General features: G+C 50.8%; 2 protein-coding genes across 5 annotated transcripts; one reads left to right on the top strand and one right to left on the bottom strand.

Annotated features, from left to right (window-relative positions):
- The first annotated feature begins 72 nt into the window (after window positions 1–72).
- Window positions 73–10,873, top strand: SUMF2 (sulfatase modifying factor 2). Its single transcript, XM_061153336.1, has 9 exons — window positions 73–261; window positions 1,894–2,050; window positions 4,925–5,039; window positions 5,799–5,843; window positions 6,221–6,371; window positions 7,205–7,260; window positions 8,132–8,216; window positions 8,395–8,539; window positions 9,948–10,873. Exons 1-9 carry the CDS (start codon window positions 195–197, stop codon window positions 10,030–10,032), a joined length of 906 nt encoding a protein of 301 aa, XP_061009319.1. The 5' UTR covers window positions 73–194; the 3' UTR covers window positions 10,033–10,873.
- On the bottom strand, window positions 10,527–19,802 carry PHKG1 (phosphorylase kinase catalytic subunit gamma 1). 4 transcript variants are annotated; one of them, XM_061153333.1, is made up of 12 exons: window positions 19,634–19,802; window positions 18,722–18,922; window positions 17,239–17,338; window positions 17,039–17,128; window positions 16,099–16,277; window positions 15,614–15,668; window positions 13,348–13,413; window positions 12,909–13,072; window positions 12,425–12,515; window positions 12,130–12,283; window positions 11,842–11,967; window positions 10,527–11,471 (listed from the first exon to the last, which is right to left on the bottom strand). In XM_061153333.1, exons 4-12 carry the CDS (start codon window positions 17,119–17,121, stop codon window positions 11,226–11,228), a joined length of 1,164 nt encoding a protein of 387 aa, XP_061009316.1. In that variant the 5' UTR covers window positions 17,122–17,128; window positions 17,239–17,338; window positions 18,722–18,922; window positions 19,634–19,802; the 3' UTR covers window positions 10,527–11,225. The 4 variants fall into 4 exon arrangements, with proteins under 4 accessions (XP_061009316.1, XP_061009315.1, XP_061009314.1 ...); XM_061153332.1 differs by lacking the exon at window positions 17,239–17,338; XM_061153331.1 differs by lacking the exons at window positions 17,239–17,338; window positions 18,722–18,922.
- Between the last annotated feature and the right edge of the window lie 1,602 nt (window positions 19,803–21,404).

Here is a 21,404-nt window from a genome sequence, read left to right on the forward strand (position 1 = left end):
CAGAACACAACGTGGGAACTTGGGACTCTAGTCCCTGCCTAACTCCGGACTTCCAGCTGGGTGGGCTCTCGTGAGCAGTGCGCACGCGCGCGCAGGGCACGGCGGCCGACGTGAGGCGTGCGGGGCGCGTGCGCAGCAGAGCCGCAGGGTGGTGCTATTCCTCCGGCGGTGCTCACGGGGCTCGTGTTCCCGGCATGGGAACTTCGCTGTCGCCGCTGCTGACTGTTCTGTCGCTCCTCTCCGGCCGGTGGCTCGAACTAGGTCAGTGTGCTGGCCTGTCCGACTGTTCCAGGAGGCAGGAGGAAAGGGGTGGGGCGCTCGGCCACCGCGGCTGGCAGCGCCCGGAGGTACCTCCCAGAGGCGGCCAACTGGGCGAGGGGGTTAACAGCTTATATCGTTATATTTCACTTACTTTAACTTTTAATTTATTATTCTGGAATCTTTTGAGCATAAAAAAGTTAATAAAACGAGCCTCTCCCGCCTGCCCTCTCACCCCCCACGTACCTGTTTCCCCGTTTAAACAGTTGCCAGTTTTAATCTTGCTTGTTTGGAACCCCTTCCATTTTTCCATTACTCTGGGAGATTTAGTTTGGAGTGGATTGAGGCACGATATAGTTTTATTCGTAATTATTTAGTTTGAATAGCCAAAAAGACAAGAAATCGCACACACTCACACACACACACACAAAGTGTCACTAACTCCCACCTAAAAAATCAACAATACTCCTTGATGTCATTGAACATCCAGTTAGTGTTCAAACTCATCTGCTGTGTTCTTAAATTATAGTTTACTTGTTGAATTAATATAAAAATAAAATTCAAATATTGCTATTGTGTGTTGTTTCTTAATTCTCTTTTAGTCTGAGAATTTCCTGCTTGCTCTATTCCACCCTCCAGCCTCCCTTAAAGATGATGAAATCATTAGTGTGTGTCAGTGAGATCCAGAAAAGGGCCAAAGAGAAGATTCTGGGGAACATGAAAAATGTGGACTCTGCCTTTAGGAAACTTATAGTACTTAGACATCTTTAGGTTAAAAACACAACAAAGTAGTACATCAAGCCAGAAAAGTGTGGCCTTTAGGGTCTTAGTTTCTTCCCGTCAAATGAGGGAGTTGAAATAAAGATCCTTTTAATTCTATGATTTTTTTGAGGTATTCAAACAGCAAGTATGAGAGAGTTCATTTGATTATTTGATGATAATTTTTGTGCACTTGTGCTAGGTGCCAGGTATAGCCTGGAAAAATAGATGTAGTTCTTTTCTTTCTTATATGATATAATGGAGAAGAGGCAAAGAAACAACATGAGCGGAAGAATGAGTGGCAAGTTGATGGATGTGTTTAAAGGCTATGTTGTTGTTTAGTCGCTAACTCGTGTCCGACTCTTGCAACTCCAGGGACTGTAGCCTACCAGGCTCCTCTGTCCATGGGATTTCCCAGGCAAGTATTCTGCAGTGGGTTGCCATTTCCTTCTCCAGGGGATCTTCCCAACCCGAGGATCAAACCTGTGTCTCCTGCATTGGCAGGCAAATTCTTCCAATGTTTACATTTATCTCACTGGGACAAAGGGTTGTCATGTAGAGGGACAGAGAGGTAAAGAAAGAAAATTATTTGTTGAAAACCTGCCATGTGCTAAACATTTCACACATTTAATATAGCCATGCATTTGAGTTAGTTAGATATTACCCCCATTTTATAGATGAAGAGACTGAAATCCAGAAGAAGTAATTTGCCCACAGTCATTCAGCAAATTAAGTGACAGAATAAGAATTTAAAGCCAAATTTTTCGGCCTCCAGATTTTTTCACTATAGCATTGAGCCTTACATATGATCCAAATACTACCACTTATTTTATATATATTCATGTAATTAATGACCACTTTCTTTTTCTTCTGCAGGAAATGGACAGACAACCAACATGGTCCAGCTGCCAGGTGGGAGATTCCAGATGGGAACCAACTCACCAGACGGCAGAGATGGTGAAGGACCTGTCCGGGAGGTGACGGTAAAACCCTTTGCCATCGACATATTTCCTGTCACCAACAAAGACTTCAGGTACTCCCAGTGTTCTTCCAGGAGAAGTAACTCCTGGAAGAGTTATTCTAATATTTCACAATATTTAAAAGGAGATTAGCTTGTTCACTATCAGAATATCATCTTTGCAAGTGTTACCTGCATTTTTCAGATGAGGACTCTGAAGTCCAAAGAAGTTTACTTCATTTTTCATTAGTGGCCAACTGGGCCTGTAACTCAGATCCCCTGACTCTTGAGCCAGTGGATTTTTCCATGCAATAGGCATACCACTGAGAAATATGGGCAGAAGTCAGACACTCTTCATCAGGGGAGGAGGAATTGGGAGAAGGGTCATAATAGTTGAGAGTTCCTTAAATTCCCTTTATATTGGGTTGGCCAAAAAGTGTGTTTGGTTTTAAGTTAAAATGACATATTTTCCAGTTTCAACAAGGACGTTATTGAACTAACTGAACAGACTTCTTGGCCAACCCAGTATTACTTAGGGAAATGGAATTATTACCAGAATCAAACATTTTGATTCCAGCTTAATCTAAGAAGCCATGTTGAATGCCTCAATGTCCCCACGGTGATACATTATGAGTAGGTTAAAGTGGAAAATGATCCAGCATGTGTCGGTAATTTACCTTCAAACAGTGGAGGGAGGAGTATATAGAAAGGAGGCGGAAAGGAAGAGGGGAGGATGGGAAAACAAATAAAGCAAATGTGAAAAATGACTTAAATTTTACATTTGTGGATTTAAAACTTTTTAAGATCAAAACTTGGCTGGTGAAAATTGATTCAGGAGACTCAGGCTAAAATAAGCATAAAGATTGTCAGTAAACTCCTCAGGCCTTTTGACTCATTGGTTCCACATCTAGGGATTTGTCTTGAAGAATTAAGGTTGTCAAAAAAAGTTTAGCTAAAAAGGTGACTTTGCAAATAAATGTTAACAATTTAAGGATCACTTAAATATATTGTATCAATATAACAGAATACTTAGCAGCCTTAAAAAACTTCTTGTCAAAAAGAGATAGTTAAAAAGTGTTGTGAAGCAAGGTTACAAAATACTACATAGGATATGGCCCAGTTTTTAAAACTATGTGTATAGAATGTATATGCATTAAAAAGAACTGGAAGATGCAATATTGCATGAGGTGATGGATTTTGTTCATGTTTTTGCGATTTCCAAATGAAAATAATGACAGGAAGAACTTTATGAAAGCAATTTAAGAACCCTTGACTGGGGACATCCCTGGCAGCCTAGTGGTTAAGACTCTGTGTTCCCAAGGCAGGGCACTGGTTCAGTTCTTGGTCAGGGAACTGAGATTCTGCATGCTGCACAGTGTAGCCAAAATAAATAAATAGAGATGTCATCTTTAAAAAAAAAAAAATACTTGGTTGTGGAGTGAAGAGGGAGTGAATATAGACACTATCTTGGTGTGATAATGGATGGTTTTAGTTTTTTCCTTTTTACTTACCTATGTTTTCTCATGTTTCTATAATATAATGTTATATATGCTTTAAAAAACATTTTTAAAAGGAAAGTTATTAAAATCAAAGGAGAAATCACCTCTGATCAGGCTCACACCACATCATGACAACCATAAATTGCTAGCTAGATAGATGCATTCTTTTATGTTTCAAATGATGACCTTTTAGATGAAGGAAGTATAATGTCACCTCCAGCAAGCCCCTAAACTTTGCTTAGAACCCATAATCTGTGTTTACCTCTCTGGTAAGAGTCTCAAACCATTCAGATGGTCAGAGGTCTGTAAGTAGCTATTGCTACCAAATCTCACCTCCTCCTGCATTCTCAATACCCCTTTGATGAGTTTCTTCTCATATCAGAGGGCTGATACCAACCGGGTACTCTCCGTCCAGAGAAAACAATCTGTCTTATCCTGGAAATCTGCATGTTGAAATTGGCTCAGCCATACCAAACTATATGAAAATCCATTCTAAAATCTCAGCAAGTCATTTAAAAAAAAATTCACTTATTTATTTGGTGACATTGGGTCTTAGTTGCAGCACTTGGACTCTCTAGTTGTGGCTTTCAGGTTCAGTAGCTCCTTAGCATGTGGGATTTTAGTTTCCCTACCAGGGATCGAACCTGCATCCCCTGCATTGCAAGGCAGATTTCCCGCTGGGCCACAGGGAAGTCCCTCAACAAGTCATTGCGATTTGACTCAATTTCTCTCATCTGTCTGAGGGAGATAGTAAAACCTATTCTCCCTTCCTCCCATGATCGATGTGAGATTAGGTATGTAATGAAGAGAGACCAACTCCCTGCCCTTGAATCTTCTCAGCAGCTTTATTCACTATCTCCAAAAACTGGAGATAACCCAGATGACCTGCAGCTGGTGAATGGATAAATGAAATCTCAGTGAAATACTACTCAGCAATAAAAAAGAACAAAAACTGCCAAAAAAAAAAAAGGAACAAACTACTGACACTGTCAACAACACAGATGATTCTTGGAAGCAGTATGCTAAGTGAAAGAAGCCAGACCCCAAAACTACATACTGCATGATTCAGTTTATGTGAATTGATACTCTGGGAAAGGCAGAACTATAGAGACAAAAAACAGAGCAGTGATTGAGGAGGCATCGGGGAATTTTGGGGGGCAGTTAATGGAACTGCTCTGTATCTTGATTGTGACCATGACTATATGCTTTATCAAAACTCACAAAACTATACCCCAGAAAGTGTGAATTCTCCTGTTTGTGAACTGCACACACAGAAACAAATTTTAAAAGAAAATCTGCTCAGGCTCTCAGGTTAATTCCTTGTAGTTCCTGAAGACTCTATGATGTGTGACTAATAGGATAAGGGTGTATGAGGTTTACTGGAGCAAGAGAGGGTGAGGGTGGAGCACAGAAGCCTGTCACCTAAGCTCTATGAAATCTCTCTTTTTAGGGAGTTTGTCAGGGAGAAAAAGTACCGCACAGAGGCTGAGGTGTTTGGGTGGAGCTTTGTCTTTGAGGACCTTGTTTCTGATGAGCTTAGAAACAAAGCAACCCAGAAACTGCAGGTAAGAGAACCCAGGGTTGCAGCTGGGCTCATGGGAGTGGGACCTGGACTGAGAACCCTATGGGGTCTAGGGGGTCACCTGGGCCACAGTAGAGACTCAAACCTGAGAACCAGAGGCAGGGAAGAAGCCAGAGAGACCCACCCTGGAAGAGCCAGATGAACACACACTCCCGGGACGTTCACTCTGTGCTGAGGTCCGCATAGAGAGACCCTGTAAAGATGCAGAAATACACAGGGTTCAGGGTACTCCCTGGACCAGCCAGAGAACCCCTGGAGAAGCCTCCTTCTAATAAGGGTGGAGAGGTGTCAAACTTTAAAGATTCTGAACACAGGGGCTTCCCTGGTGGCTCAGTGGTAAAGAATCCACCTGCCAACACAAGAGATGGGGGTTTGATCCCTGATCCAGGAAGATCCCACATGCCAAGGAGTGACTAAGGCCATGTGCTACAACTACTGAGCCTGTGCTCTAGAGCCTAGGAGCCCCAACTACCAAAGCCCATGAGCCTCGATAAGAGAACCCACCGCAACGAGAAGCCCGTGTCCCGCAACTAGAGAGTAGCCCCGCTCACCCTAGGTAGAGGAAAGCCAGCGCAGCAGCAAACACCCCGAACAGCCATAAATAAATAAATAAGTAAAAGATCCCGGACACAGCCTCACTTGGACCACCTGAGTCTCAGCCTGAAGTCTCTGCCTCCTAGGTGTCATCAGGAAGGGGCCTCGCTGGGTCACAGCACCTTGTAATTGCACTCCTTTTTTGCAGTCTCTCCTCTGGTGGCTCCCAGTGGAAAGGGCATTCTGGAGGCAGGTAAGGGTTGGTTCCTCTCTCTTGTTTTCTACCGCTGCTGACTCTCATTGTGGAAGCCTGGCTTCCCATGATCCCTTGCCCATCTGGGAATACTGAGTTTAAAAGGATGACGGGGAAATTTCAGGGAAGCAGCCAAGTTGCCCTGTGTGCTCTGCCCCAGTCCTTTTACCCTGGCCCGTCTGCTTTGTCCACTTTCTCCCTTTTGTCTCCCGTAGTCCTTCTTTCTGTCTCTGGACCTCTCCTCACTCACCAGGCTCTCTCTTCCTACTTCCTTGCTCCATCTAGTGGTAAAAGCTGAACACAGGCACCCTAAGCATAGCCTTCCTCAGACTTCCACGAGCTCCCAGAAGCTTGTCTCACTTCATCCTGGCTATCAGCCTGCAGGTCCTGGCTCTGGCATCCGAGAGAAACTGGAGTTCCCAGTGGTACACGTGAGCTGGAATGATGCCCGTGCCTACTGTGCTTGGCGGGGGAAACGGCTGCCCACTGAGGAAGAGTGGGAGTTTGCTGCCCGAGGGGGCTTGAAGGGTATAGAGATGCCAGGGCGATCTCCCTTGATTCTTTCTCTCCATCCTGCCTTGCATGGGGGTGGTGGGGTGGGCTTCAAAGGGTGGGACGGGCTCACACTCCCTGGAGTAGTGCTTCTTACACTCTGTGGTCATGGATCAGTTGTTACTGTTACTTCTAATCTGTCTCAAACCAGTACTTCCATAAAATACCATAAAAATAACTAGAAAATGGAATGAAAATTTAATTAGTGGAGACTCCACAGACATGTGCCACTTCAGATAAATATAATCAGAACCACGTGGCATGAGGAAAAGTATAACCTACACTGGATACCTTTTCCATAGCTGTGGAGGGATTAATGTGACAAACTGCTGTTTGTTCATAACTCAGTTATTTTTCAATCGTAACTAAACAAAAAGAGTTGAAATAGCAACTCCCCATATTCACTGCCTCTACACACTCTTTGAATGAACACCAGCTATACCCATAGTCAGTATTGTTAATGTGATAAATGAGATTGCTTGTTTCTAAGTCCAATGAACAAGTCTCTCAATGCTTACCCTCGGTTTCTATACTTACCCCAGCATGAGTGGGTAACACATGGTTTACAGAATGGCACTGGTCCATAAACCACACCTAGGATTGTGCTGTCTAGGAACAGATCAGAAGTCAGGGGCTCTGAGTGCAGTTCTGTGAGGGCAAGGGAAGGGTGTGAGATGTCAAAGTGAGTCATCTTACTCTTCTTTCTCATCACCTCCTCTCTTCCCTTCGGTCCCCTCACTCCTTCTGTCTTTCCCTTCTTCCCCAACCCTTCACCTCTCCCCTCCGCTGTTTCCTTGCCCACCTGGCAGGTCAGGTGTACCCCTGGGGAAACAAGTTCCAGCCAAACCGCACCAACCTGTGGCAGGTAAGACAAATTCCTCACCCTTGTTCTTTTCTCAGGGTGTGGATTGAAACTTGCTGCAGGCCGGGCATGGTGTTAGGCCATGGGACTCAGGGGCCTTCATGTTCTAACAGACTGGAAAACTAGTAAAGGGGTAAGGTGAAAGACAGTGTAGTAGTGGGGCTGCGTAGTGAAGATGAGCAGTGTGTGCTCCGGCGCGCATCCCTGCCTGGGACGGTGGGGGAGTGACTGGATGGTGAACATGCCATTTGAGCTGGTGGAACTGGAGCTTGCCAGGAGAAAAGTGTAGGAAACAACATGCGTGTCAGCAGTGGGAAAGGGTACAGCATGTTCAGAGACGTGACAGACTCTGAAGGCTGGCGCCCAGAGCCACTGCACTCCAATAGAATGAATAAGTTGAACAAATGACGTCAGCAAAGACCAGTTACTTGTTGTAGAATCTTGGTGGTAAAGGGCAGGAGGTGAGGAAGGCAGGGTCAGGGCAGGTGAGGGAGAGTGCAGCCTGTTGGTGGTGGAAGGGCAGGCGGAGGTACAGGGGAACACTGGTTCCTGTAGGGAGAGGCGGGGTACAGAGCGGGGAGGTGGGGCCTTTCCTCTGAAGGCACATGGGGCTCACGCAGCTGAGGGAAGTCGCTGAGAGTGGAGAAGTTGTGGGTGGGCTGCGCGGGTGTGGACACACGGGGAACCACACAATTCCTAATCCAGTCAGGACGTCATGGTGGAGGACATGAGGCAGCTAGCTTGGGACCTCAGGTCACTGCCCCATGCCCTTCCCCTGCCCCAGAGGGTGCCTCAAGATGGCCTTGGTTAAAACCCCTCTGGGCAAGTGGACAGTAAATCCTGAAGCCTAAACATCCCCTCCCACCCACCCCAGGGAAAGTTCCCCAAGGGCGACAAGGCTGAGGATGGCTTCCACGGCATCTCCCCCGTGAATGCTTTCCCCCCACAGAACGACTACGGTAAGACTGCACAGCGGGTTGCTGTCAGCGTTCACAGGTTGGTTGGTGGAATGGTTCTGCCTGGTGGTCGAGGCAGGAGAAGCAGCGCTGGGAAGCATTTGGTCCCCCGGGCCGTCGTTGGTCAGGGCGGGTGGGGGTGGCATACCCAGCCAGGGCCTGACCTGCTACTGTGCCGCAGGGCTCTATGACCTCGTGGGCAACGTATGGGAGTGGACGGCATCACAGTACCAGGCTGCCGACCAGGACATGCGTGTCCTCCGGGGGGCGTCCTGGATCGACACAGCCGACGGCTCTGCCAACCACCGGGCGCGTGTCACCACCAGGTGAGGGGCTGGGTCCTGGTCTCCTGGAGCACAGGTAGCACCGGAGCTGGTTGTGGGTACTGCTTCCACATCTCTCTCTCCACTGGGGGGGTGTGGGTCCAGAAGAGAAAGCAAGCCAAACTCACCAGGTAAAGCCAGGAGCCCGGTGCCTTTTCCTGCCAGCTCTCAGCACCGAGGAAGACTGTGTCTGACGTCTTTAATATATGGGTTTCTCTTCTCCTCATAGCTAGGCGTGCAGAGGGAGGGGACTGGAGTGGCCACATGGCCCTGGTCATGACCAGGGATCATTGAAATATTAACTTTTCTAACAAGAGGGCACGTAAAAAGACATTTTCTGCAACCATTTTGTTTTACAATCAAGGAAAAATAGACTCAGGGAGGTCCTGGGACCTGCTCATTTCATACGGATGATTAGTGACAGTTAGTGCTGGCCCCTGAATGGTAGAGTTCCCAGCTCCCAAATTGCCTTCTAGGACTTTCTGCTTTGTCTGTAGATTTGTTTTGATTAATCTCCCTGCAGCTCCTCCTGCACCTGGATTCCCTAAGGGTGGTGGAGGGGCGCTGTGGATTAGCCTCACCTTTTTCTATTTTGTAACGTTTATTTACTTATGTGTTTGCCTGCATTGCATCAGGCAGGATCTTCCATTGTGACTCACAGACTCTCTAGTTGTGGCACTCAGGCTCAGCTGCAGTGCACCGGCTTACTTGCCCTGAGGAATGTGGGATCTTCATTCCCCAACCAGGGATCGAACCCCACTCCCTGCATTGCAAGGCGGAGTTTTAACCACTGGGCCACCAGGGAAGTCTTTCCCCTTTTATCTTAGGACAAAGTAGTGGAGAAAGGATTCGTCTGGGGACCAGGAAATTGGGTTTGCTGCTGATTCCGCTGAAGCAGTGGTTGCCCTTGGGCAAGACATTTAAGTCTTCCTGGTATATGATTCTGGGATCTGTGAGATGGTGAACAAAACCTACCCTCCAGAGCAGTAAGAGAAATAGCAAATGCAGTAATCCATGTGAAAGTTCTTTGAAAAGTGTGAGTACTGATTGACTCTATGATGTTCTCACTTGTTGCCAACAAGTTCTTTTTGACTGAGTTATTAGTCTAAACTACCAACAGTTGGAAGTTATTAGGCATGGCCTTTCCTGCCTTTCATGCAGTCTCAGGACCACCCTCTCTTCCTCCAACCTGTCCCAAGGTCCCTTCTTACCTCTCCCACTCCCCAGGAATGGCATGCTCTCTGGACCTGCCCTCATACCACTTTTCTTTGCAGACCAGGCCCTCCCCAGTCCCCAGCCCCCAAATCTCCCAGACCACAGCAGGCCCTGGGAGCTGGAGCAGGAGAGCTGAGTGAGGCCCAGGCCCCTTTCTCAGCAAATGTCCGTTCTCTCTCCCCTTCTCTGGTGGCAGGATGGGCAACACTCCAGATTCAGCCTCAGACAACCTAGGCTTCCGCTGCGCTTCCAGTGCAGGCCGACCGCCAGGGGAGCTGTGACTGGCCATGCAGAAACCAGAAGAGTCCCATGGCACCTAGGCCACTGCCCGGCCACATTCCAAACACAGCCAGACTCCAGAAGACCTCCATCCCCTTCCCCATCCTCTGTGGCAGGCACCTGTCCCCAGGGCAGGAAAGGATCCTGACCTCCACAGAGGGGTGACACTGTGTCTTGGAGAAGGGGCCCAGCTTATTGGTTGTGGCCAGGAGCTGGATGTTTATCTTAGAGGTCAGATATTGACCATATAGGGGCCAAATACTCAAACAGTTGGGACACAGTGCTCAGAAAGGGAGTTTGTAAAAAAAATTTTCAATCTCCTCCTTCCCCCTTTCATGATGTCTGATCCAGGGATCTGATATTATTCAAGGCAGAATCTCCCCCAACCCAGGAATCGAATCAGGGTCTCATGCATTGCAGGCGGATTCTTTACCAACCGAGCTCTCAGGGAATCCAGAATCTCCCCAGGCCTCCTTGTTTTCCTAGCAAGTTGCCATAAAAAGAAAATGATTCCTTTATTTGCCTTATTTGTGGGGTTTCACACATCTCCAAGGGAACCTGGTTTCCAGCACATGAAATGCAGTTCCATGGGCTCTTTAAAGCTCAAAGTCAGTCTTAAAAGGGTCTAGGAGAACCATGGATTTACCAGATGAGACTGTGCACCATGGGAGTCACAGAATGAATAATACTCAGAAGAAACAGCAGATGAGTCCCTTTCTATTGTTTTCTATTGTTAATTATGCAAGGGCTCCCACATGCCTCTATAAACGTCCCCAGAGAAGAACCGGCTCCCGTGGTGTCGCTGGATATTGTGGGGTCAGTAAAAATCGTCTGTGATTGCGATTCTCAGACTGGTCTCTTTCATCCTCACCCTGGGACCCTCCGGGCAGTGCACTGAGTGTCAGTAACTCTGGGGCTCCCAGAGGAGAAGCGGAGATGGTAGTACACCTGGGCAGTGGAGCTGCGAGAGGCTCCAGGTTCTAGACCGCAGCTGGTCCCCCAGTCTGGGGGCCTAGCTCCGGCTGCACTGACCACCGAGTGATGCCCCTGAGAGCGGGGAGTGGCCCCCGTTCCTAGGGTCCTGGCCAGGGCCAAGTACACCCTCTGGACAGGGCCCTGCACATGCTCTCACCCCCTTTCGGTGTCTTCTGCACCCTGCCTTACCCCTGCCCCACCTACCCCGCCGGCCCTCCCCTCAGAAGTCCTCCTCAACCAAGGAGAGGAGCACGGCCTTGGGCGTGTTCTCGAAGAGGGCCGCCCGGTTCTGCTGCTGCCCCTTCTTCACCCAGTGACCATAGATCCGGAAAGCGTAGGCATCGATGAGTCGCCGCAGAGGCCGGAGGGCGTAGGGGTCTCGAATGACGATCTCCCGGGTCACGGGCTTCACCCGGCGGTACTGGTAGTAGATGCGCACGGAAGCCAGCACAGTCAGGCAGATCACCTGCGGGAGGCGGGGCCTGAGCACGGAGCCACACCCCCCGGGCCTGTCTCCTCCCGCGTCCAGCGCAGGCCGACCCGAGCTTGTATGCCTCCAAGCCTCGTGTGGCGTCGGCTGGGCGCGTCCTAGCGTCACCGACCCCCGACCCCCATTACCCCCATTCCCGCCCTACCCGCAAGCGCAGGCTTTTAGGCTGTCAGCGCCAGAAGAAATTGAGCTGGAACCATCACAGGGCTGGGTGGGAGGGGGAAGGGCGGGTGCTCTTGAAACGCCGTGGTCGTAAGGAGTCCTTATGAAGGGCCCTGGGGGCTTGGGTTTCAGGGGCCCTGGCGCCCGCCCCGGGGACCCTGAGTGGGAGGTGAGCCCCCAGTACCTTGAACTTGCCCCGGGGGCTGAAGTGACGCACTTCCTCCACCACGTACTGCTGGAAGAAGGGGTGCGCCAAGGCCTCTTCTGCTGAGCAGCGGCTCTGGGGGCTCACCACCAAGAAGCGGGAAACCTAAGAGAAACAAGGCGGAACGGAGGACGTGTCAGGCCGGGGTCTCTCCCCCAGCAGGCGCCTCCATCTCTCCCACCGCTCCCCCCGACGCCGACCCCCACGCCGGGAACACTGGACTTGCCCCTCGCCTGCGCCCGGGAGCCAGCACGCCCGGCCTCTCACCAAGTCCTTCACGGTGTCCGAGTAATCGTCCCATTCCGGTGAGCCAAACTGGTAGTTGCCACTCATGATCATTCTCAACATCAGCATCTGCTTGCGGTGCCAGAAGGGCGGGGAGCCGGCCAGCAGCGTGTACATGATGACCCCCGTGCTCCACCTGGCACCGGGGGAGCGGCGGAGGGAGGCAGATGGGCGGGCTGTAGCTCCCACCTCTATCACCCCCTCCCCTGCCAGGTGCTCCCGGCCAGAGGGGCACCCCTGTCCCTACAGGTCACCTCCCTCCCCCCAACACACTCACATGTCCACCTCCTTCCCATAGCCAGGGTGGTCATCGTTCATGGAGCACTCGATGATCTCAGGGGCCAGGTAACTAGGGGTCCCACAGACCTCTGCAGGAACAGTTTCCATCGGGGCAGGTCAGCAGAGGCACATGGAAGAGAAAGGCCCACAGAGACAGTGGACATGGAACTGAAGTGGTATGGCCGGACTGGGACTCCGAACACAGCCCCAGGCTCAGAGCCAAGGGCAGGCCAGGGTGCTGGCTCCTATGGCCACCCGCTTGGGGCCTGTCAGTGGCTTGGTCATAGGAGCCAGCACTGGCCTGGAACACAGGCAGTGGGAACCTGGCTCAGCCCAGTTCCAGGAAGAGACACTCAGCCTTGAAATGGTAAGATCTTTTATTCGGGGGGGGGGGGGGGGGGAAACCCGGGCAGTCCCTGTTCCCAGGACAGCTGATGAGAGAGCCTGAGCCCCCGACATGGGCCAGGGCCACGTTACCGGACCTCGCAGCTTCTCTCCTGGCTCCAGCTGGCAGGAAAAGCCAAAGTCTGTAAGCTTGATGTTCATGTTATCATCCAGGAGGATGTTCTCTGGCTTCAGATCCCGATGCACAATGTTGAGTCTGTGCAAGGTGGCGATCACCTCCAGCAGGGCTCTCATGATCTTCCTGGGGTGGCAGAGGCACACGTTACCCTCATCTGCTACTCTGCAGGGTCAGGTAACAGGCGGGGAGACCAAAGCCCATAGGCCAGCCCGACTGCAAGTGACAGAGGACTCCAGACAGGCGGACCCACCTAGGCTGGATCAAGGAAGGAGGGATGCCGCCATAGCCCACGGCGCACACTCCCCAACCAGACCAGTGCATGCCACGCCACCTCCATGACCTCTGTGCCTAAGCTGGACTCAGACTGGAAGTAGAGAGAGGGGCAAGCAGACCCTCACCTGGTCTCCTTCTCACTCAGGGTGACCTTCTCAGTGAGGTAGTCAAAGAGCTCCCCTCTCTTCATCCTGTGGGGACAGAGGATTTGTCACTGGATGGACCAGCAGGCTACCCCCTCCTTACCCTGTTTCCCACCTAACACCTCCAGGGGTAAAGTGGCCCACTCCCCATGAAGGACCACAATCTGCAGGGAGGAGCTGGGGAAGTGAGTGGAGAGGCTGTCTGGGAAGTTTGGAGGAAGAACAAGGGACACTGGAGGGGTGGGGTGGCACCATTGTGAGGGTTCCCCCATGTGTGGGAGTGACAGCATGGACTGGAACCCATCAAAGCCAAAATCAGGCTTGGGGGAAGAGAGACCTTGGGGGCCAGGACTCTGAGTCACTGGCCCAAGGTCCCAGACCCAAATTAGAAGGACCAGAGTGTCCTGACTTTTTCCAGGAACAAATGGAAGCAGCAGCAGTACAAGTGATGGAGCAGTGGTTTTGCCTGTTTTGGATTTCTTAGGATTAAGAAGTGTGGTTCCATCTTCCCACTTGGGAGGATCTAGAAGGAGGTCTCTGCTGGAATAATCTAGTTATACCCTGGAGGGCAACTTGAGGCAGCATTAAAAATAACTTCCCAAGCAACTTCTTCAAAGGTTAGAGACATTTGAGCTGCCCCCAAGGGCTCTACAGGACTGAGCCACTGAGCAGATTTGAGACAGCTGCAGCTGGGCAAGGCTGGGAAAGTCTCCCTTGGTTGAATAAAAAAGGTGCATCCTGCCCATCCCTCCAGGGAAAGCAGGGTCCAAGAGATTTTAGCCAGTATCAGAGGGAGACAAGAAAATCCTTGAACTTAGCTGGTGCAGCAGGGAGGGGAGTTCTCTTTGAGGAGCAGCCCAGAAATTACAGATTTAACCCTTGTTTCAGACATTATCGGTACCATGTTCCTAAAAAGCAGTGTGTGTCTCCGGTTTTGATCACTTCAATTCCATTTAAAACACACTAGGAGAATTCACTAATGGCAGCAGCAGCAAAAAGATATACCAGTAAACACTGGGACACTGCAAGGTCCATTAGCAGGCTCCTGCCTTCCTAGAGCTGGCAGTTTAATTGTACACAAAGGCCACATTAAATGCTGTCTCCACGAAAGCAAGTAACACTGTGCATGTTCAGTATGGTGACAAAAAAAAAAGTTCCAATGATACAAAATCTGCTTGAACAATTCTCTGAAGTAAATCTAGTCCCTAGATGACAAGGAGCTTATCTCAATAGTCCTGTTGGTGCACAAGCAGGGGAATAGTGACATGTTGATAGTGATAATGGTGATGATGACGTTGATGATAATGTCAATCTTTGAACTACATGCCAAATAGAATCTCTACCGCCTGCCTGTCTCGTGGGCCTCTTGCACCAATACTGCTTCAGCTCTTCCCTCTGCTGGGGGCTCCTTCTCTGGGTCTTGAGGCTGGACTCCATCTCGCCCTTCATCCAGGTCTCTGCTCAGGTCACTTCGGGAGAACATCCCCCATCCGCTCCCTCTGACCCTTGCTCAGCCCTGTGTGTCTGGATATGTGCATAACTCTGTGTGTGTTTTATGACTTGATTGCTTTCTCCTCACTCTCTGTGAAAACGAGTGCATGCAGTAGGTTTGCATATCCTCAGTGTCTAGAATAAGCATTGCCTGGCCACCCTGGTCATCATCGTGGTAGTTAGTAAGGACTAGCATTTACATTCGGAGAAGGCAATGGCAACCCACTCCAGTACTCTTGCCTGGAAAATCCCATGGGCAGAGGAGCCTGGTGGGCTGCAGTCCACGGGGTTGCGAAGAGTCGGACATGACTGAGCAACTTCACTTTCACTTTTCACTTTTCACATGCATTGGAGAAGGAAATGGCAACCCACTCCAGTGTTCTTGCCTGGAGAATCCCAGGGATGGCAGAGCCTGGTGGGCTGCCGTCTATGGGGTCGCACAGTCAGACACAACTGACACGACTTAGCAGCAGCAGCAGCAGCAGCGTTTACATTGTGTCAGTCCCTGTGTATTTATTATTCCTGCAGTACTGATGAGAAAGCTGATGTGCAAAGTCATCCAGCCCAGAAGGGACCCAGGGTTCAAAACCTGGCAGCCTGACCCCAGGGGGCTAATCTGCCTACAGCCTCTGTGACCTTATTTGATGTCCACCATGTAGGGGGCTGGCTGCTGGTCTCCAGGAAGCCCTGGATGCGGGGGGCAGAGTGGGGGGGACAATAGAATTTTCTCAGTTAGGCCCCAGGCCTGGGTACTTACAGATCAAACACCAAGAAGAAGAAGGTGTTGGTCTCATAAGTGTCCTTCAGCTGTACTGAAATGGAAATGGCTCATCTCAGGAGCAGAGGAGCCCAGGCGGGGCAGTGGAGGCGCAGGGGAGAGGGGATTAAAGGCACTGTGGGCTGACTCAGAAGGTGGAGGGGGTGTCAGGGTTCAAAGGAAGCCTCCCCCTTCCCCTGGGAGAGGGGGCAGCCAGGGACTTTGAACTCCCCATTCCCCCACCCGCACCCCTGCCTGTCATCCCTTCTGTGGGACTGGAAGAGGAGGCTTGGAGCTGAATCCTGGGGGCAGGAAGGTGGAGCTGGGAGCCCCAAGCCTCCAGGTACTGGGCCGGTGGGGCCCTGGGTTGTGGGAGACAGTCTGGGTGTTTCTGGCTAGCTGCACTGGGGCCACACTCCCCGACCTGGGTTATCAGCGCAGAGCGGTGGCAGAGCACCCTGCCGGGGCTCAGGGCCAGCACTCACTGATGTTGGGGTGTCCCGAGACCTTGCGCAGGATGTCCACCTCCTTCTGCGTGGCCTCTCGCAGCTCCTGCACCTCCTCGGAGCTGAAGCTGCCCCCGCCGGTGATGTCGATGATCTTCACAGCGTACTCCTGGCACGTGGGCTTGTGGATGCAGCGCCTGACGACGCTGCTCACTCCCCTGGGGGTGCAGAGGACAGATGGTCCCGGGGGCCCCTCACCCCAGGGGGAGGCCCACATTCAGGCCACAGCAGACATGTCCCGTCTTGTCCCCCAACTCCCCGTGAGCTTCGGGGCAGCAGTACCCAACTTTGGGGCCCATTTTTGGCACCAGGGGCCAGTTTCATGAACGACAGTTTTTCCATGGACCCGTGGGATGAGGGATGGTTTTGGGTTGATTCAAGCGCATTACATTTATTGTGCATTTTATTTCTATTAGTATTGCATCAGCTCCACCTCCGAGCATCAGGCATTAGATCCCGGAGGTTAGGAACCCCTGCTTTGGGGGACGGAAGGTTGAATAAGGCACAGGGGGTGGGGGTGATTTGCCTGGAGCCAAAGAGGAAGAAGTCTGCTTTCAGGCCTCCTGGTTCCTGGTTCAGTGCTCTTTCTCAGCACAGAGGAAGAAACGGTACACTCACTCTTAGGACTGCAAGCTTCATTCTGACACCTGATCCCTGACCCTGAGCCAAGGCTGGGTTTGGATGTGCTGTCAACAGCTCTGGGGTTGGGGGGTGGGGCTCCCTTTGCTGGGAGGGTCTCAGATCTGGGTGCCCTTATACCTGCTTCCTCCATCCAAAACCCCAAACTAAAGTTTTCTCCAAGTGGACAGTGCTTTGGAGATGAAGACAGTCAGGGCTCAGAGTCAAGAAGACATTGTTCCTGCCTGCAGAGCTGGCCAGAACCTCGGATAGCACTTCGTGGGGGAGGTCTGGGCCTTACCTGCCCAGGATCTCCTTGGGCTCATAGTTCTCATAGAAGCCCTGTGCAGAATAGGAGTCTGGCAGCGACTTGTCCTGGGTCATATCAGCTCTAAAAGGGGAACAGAAAGAAACCGTCAGCCTTCCTGACCTAGGGGATGTGGTCTGTGAGGGCTAAAACCATCTCTCCTTTAGCTTTGTATTTCCTGGCAGAGAGCTCACCTCTTGTGAATATTCAAAATAAATGCTTGTGAATTTTATAGATGGCCAATGGGAATGTGCTGTATCACACAGGGAGCTCAACCTGGTGCTCTTTGTCAACCTAGAGGGGTGCAATGGGATGGGAGGTAGGAGGGAGGTTCAAGAAGGAAGGGACATAAGTACAGTTATGGCTGATTCCTGTTGGTACATGGCAGAAACCAACACAGCACTGTAAAACAATTACCCTTCAATTAAAAATCAATAAATTTTTTAAAATAAAAAATAATTTAAAAAACACTTGTGAATTTTTAGAAAGCTCTGGAAAGAGCCCAGCTTGCTTCTCCCCACTGGTGTAAACTCTTGTGACCCCAGGTGACCACATGGCTCCCAAAATGTTCTCCTTGTTAGCTGTTGTTCCCCAGAAGGAGCAGCAGATGGTCAGCCAGGTCCAAGCCCAGGTTCGAGGCAGGAATCATCAGGCCACTGGGCCCCAGGGTTAGCTCTGACAAGGCCAACACACTCCTGGCTTTAGGAAGAACCACCAACAAACTCTGCAAAGGACAAATTAAAGTGCTGTTTCTTTTCCTCTTTGAGGAGATGAAGCTGGTCCTGCTTTCCTTTGCCTGCCCTCTGCACTTGTGGAAAAGGTGAGAAACTTCACGGTTTCATCTTCAAATATGGTGCCCCTATAATCTCACCTTATCGCTCCAGTAGTAACTGTCCTACCCGGAAAACACCTCTGCTTCCAGGACAGGCTTCCTATGCTTCCTCACTCTTGTCCTTAACCAGGACTTCTGTGTCACTCTCCCTCCTGCTCTCTACCTTCCTTCCTCTGTTCTCTTTCCTCCTTTCTTTTTTTCCCCTTCCTTTTTTTAAAAGTTTTTTCCCCCCCTATATTGTTGTTTTATTTTATTTTGGGGGCTGAACCACTGGGCATGCGTGATCCTAGTTCCCCAACCCGGGATCAAACCCACACCCCCTGCACTGGAAGCTTGGCATCTTAACCACTGGACTACCAAGGAAGTCCCCTTTCCTCCTTCCTTTCTTTCTTTCATACTCTGAGAAGCACTGGGCCAGGTACTCCGAGGGATGCAGAGCTTGATGGTGAGTCCTGGTCCCGGCCTCTGGTGTCACTCGTGGACATGTGCCCACTCCATCCAACTGTGATGGTCTCTGGGACTTCCCAACCATCCCTCCTGCTGTGCCCAGGGCAGGTGTATTACTAGTGCTGCCCCACAGATTTAAGTCAGCGGCCAGAGGTATCCCTCTGGTCCAGATTCCTGCCCACAGGATGGTCCTGTCCTCAGCATGCCCCGGGCCCTACCTAACAATGACCAGTGAGCCCTGGGTGGTTCCACTGCACTGTGGGCAGAGCGGAGCCAGGACACTCGGGCCTGGACCCAGAGGAGCTCGCCAGCTTTGCTTTAGGAATGTGGAGGCCACTGGGCACTGAACTCCTTCCTCGCTAGGAGGATTTGAGGAATGGAGAAAATGCTGTACCAACCGGAAGAGGGGTAGAGAGAAAACAGGCACGAACTTCCACCCAGCATGGCCAAAGCTGCCTCTGGTTCTACTTCCATCCTGCTTTCTGGGTCCAAGAAGGCTTGGCCTGATCAAGGGGCCAGTTTGCTGACTGGCGGCAGCCCGGGCTGCCTGGGGACAGGCTGGCTGTTCCAGGAAGCCTGGTGTCCTCACTGCTGGGTGCCTGGTTACCGGGGGAAGGACAAGAATAACAAGAGTCTCCTCTGCCAGTGGCAGGCCTGGCGCTGCCTCCACTCCACCCTCGTCAGCAACCCTAGCTGAGCACAGGAGTGTCTGTTCCGCAGAAAAATTAACCCAGTTCCTGGTGAGTCCTGTAAAGTTCCAAGGCAGGCATCTGTTCTCCCCCTCCCCACCTCTCAAAGCCGGGTAAGAGGTCTCTCCCTTCCCCCAGCCCTCCATGCTCAGAGACTGTATACGGCCCCAGCCTGGCATGCCTTCCCATCCGGGTACCCCATCCCCTGGCATAACCCGCTCCGCCCGAGTTCTGGTACTGGGCGGGGGGGTGGGGAGGTCCATCTTGCCCCATCCCCTTACTCTAGGCCTAACTTGGGGCCAGCTTCGTGCCTCTGTCCACTGCCCCCACCTGCATCCCCCAAAACGCCTTTGGAAAGGGTCCCCAAATGCGAGGACATAGCCCGGTCCTTTTTGGAACATGACATCTCTCCCTAAAACTGAGAGTCAGCGAACAGTCACAGGGATCTACTTTCTGTGGACAAATCTTTCAAAAGTCAATGCTGCCATTCTCCTGGGTTTGTCTACTGTCAGAAGTGGGGAGAAGTGGGCCTAGTGGGTTTGGGAGGGTTCTGTCTTCTCTACCCCATGACCTCTCCTGCTCCCCACCTGGCTTTTATCACTCACTGACCCAGCTACTCACCGCTATGTCCTCGCAGGCCCTGGAGTGAACGGGATGGGAATCCCAAAGGTCCCGGACTCCCCCAGGGAGAGGGAACAGCGGAGGACTGAAGCGTGTCCTGAGCAGACACTTGCGGCCCGAGTAGCGTATCTTGCTGTTCTTCCTTCGGGCTTTGCTACTTGAGGACGGAAGGCTGATGTGCCAAAAATAAAGCACAACTGCAAAGCTGGGAGGCTGGCCAAGGCTTGGCAGGCCAAGTCTCACCAGGTGGTGACCTCTGGTGGAGGGTGAAGGAAGTTTGGGTGGCCTGGGAGCAGGCAGGACAGCACATGGTGATCAGTCAGTGATGTCTTCCCTCCGGAGCTCACTCAGCCTCCAGGCCTGGAGAACAAAGCCAGCTTGCCAGGAATGCACTGGCTTCTCTGTGTGCTGAACGCCCTGGAGACACCCTTGTGCACCTACCCTGCAAGCCTGATTGCTCGGGGGAGCTGCTCAGCTACAGTTTGTGTGGCTGCCTGACCAAATGCAGACCTCAAAGGTTATCCAGTACTCCATCTCTGATCAGCCTCCAAGATTTCATTCTTAACGCATTTTGTGTTCTCTCAGATGAATGAGAGGAGGTCAATGTGCCAGGAAAAACACTTGGGTGCTAACTGTGGGTGGCTTTGGGCTCTTTGGGTGAGGGTCCTCATCAGTATGATTCTAGCTTAAGAGGTTGACAGAATTGGAAATAATGTATGCTGGCACAAAAGGGCACTTAAAAAAACATTTCAGACAAATTAAGCTTTTTTACATTTATTTTTTATTTATAATTTATTTGGCTGTGTCGAGTCCTAGCTGCGGCTGGAGGGGCCTTTGATCTTGTCACTTCTTTGCATGAGGACTCTAGTTGCGGCATGTGGGATCTACATCCCTGACTCAGGCCTTCTGCATTGGGAGCGTGATGTCTTAGCTACCAGACCACCAGGGAAGTCCCAGTAGACACTTTTTTAATGCTCTCTCATTCCAAAGCTACCTGTTCTTCAAACCCCTAATTCTAATACACCAAATGAAGAAACGGATAATACTGTGCTTCATACAGATGCTGAGCCTATAAAAACCCTCTTAACGAGCATTTTACAATATACTGCAAATGCACTCTCCTTGGGCCCCTAAAACTCTGGTATTAAGCCAGTTTTAGAGAATGTGGTTTGTTCAATGAGGTCACCAAGTAGAAGGGCCTGAGTCAACCCTAGGTGTAGGCCCACATGCTCTTTCCATGTCACCATCTCTTTCATTCCAGGGAAATACTTTGCTGAATTGCTACACAGAAAGGAGTGGTGAATGACTTTGTGTCTATCCATAAAGGCCACCACCTTACTGAGATGCAACATTTGGTGCCAAGGATAAAAACACTTAAGTCCCCTCTTACTATCAAAAAGACTCATTTTTTCCCCTCTCCTGATTCTAAGCTGTAGACTCATGCTAGTTTAGTTTCAATGCAAGACAAAAATCCCTCTGACCTCACGGCAAAAGGCCAACATACCTAGTGAATCATTCCCTGTGCCCTTTTCTGTAGTCATGGTTCCCACCCAGGGGGAGGCCAGGTCAGCCAGACTCTTGCATTTTATTTTCAGAGGTTCATTTTCCTTGGATTCATTGCTTCAACCCTATTTGGGTACCCAACATAACCATCTTGCCTTGGACATAAACAGCATTAACACTATGAACTCAGAGGTCTTAAGCGTTTAGGAAAATAGACAAAGGAGCCCACTGGTGAACCCAGGAGGGAATAGGCTGGGCGACTGGACGA

The sequence above is a fragment of the Dama dama genome, chromosome 10, assembly GCF_033118175.1.
Source record: "Dama dama isolate Ldn47 chromosome 10, ASM3311817v1, whole genome shotgun sequence".
NCBI lineage: Eukaryota > Metazoa > Chordata > Mammalia > Artiodactyla > Cervidae > Dama > Dama dama.

What these genes read in the sequence shown, in the direction of transcription:
- PHKG1 (XM_061153331.1), bottom strand. Translation starts at nt 17,121, where the DNA reads ATGACCCAGGACAAGTCGCTGCCAGACTCCTATTCTGCACAGGGCTTC. An exon ending in CTGAGTGAGAAGGAGACCAG is followed by an intron (nt 13,073 to 13,347) that starts GTGAGGGTCTGC and finishes CTGCCACCCCAG; the next exon opens with GAAGATCATGAGAGCCCTGC. An exon ending in GCCAGGAGAGAAGCTGCGAG is followed by an intron (nt 12,516 to 12,908) that starts GTCCGGTAACGT and finishes CTGTTCCTGCAG; the next exon opens with AGGTCTGTGGGACCCCTAGT.
- SUMF2 (XM_061153336.1), top strand. Translation starts at nt 195, where the DNA reads ATGGGAACTTCGCTGTCGCCGCTGCTGACTGTTCTGTCGCTCCTCTCC. An exon ending in GTCACCAACAAAGACTTCAG is followed by an intron (nt 2,051 to 4,924) that starts GTACTCCCAGTG and finishes CTCTCTTTTTAG; the next exon opens with GGAGTTTGTCAGGGAGAAAA. An exon ending in CGGGCGCGTGTCACCACCAG is followed by an intron (nt 8,540 to 9,947) that starts GTGAGGGGCTGG and finishes CTCTGGTGGCAG; the next exon opens with GATGGGCAACACTCCAGATT.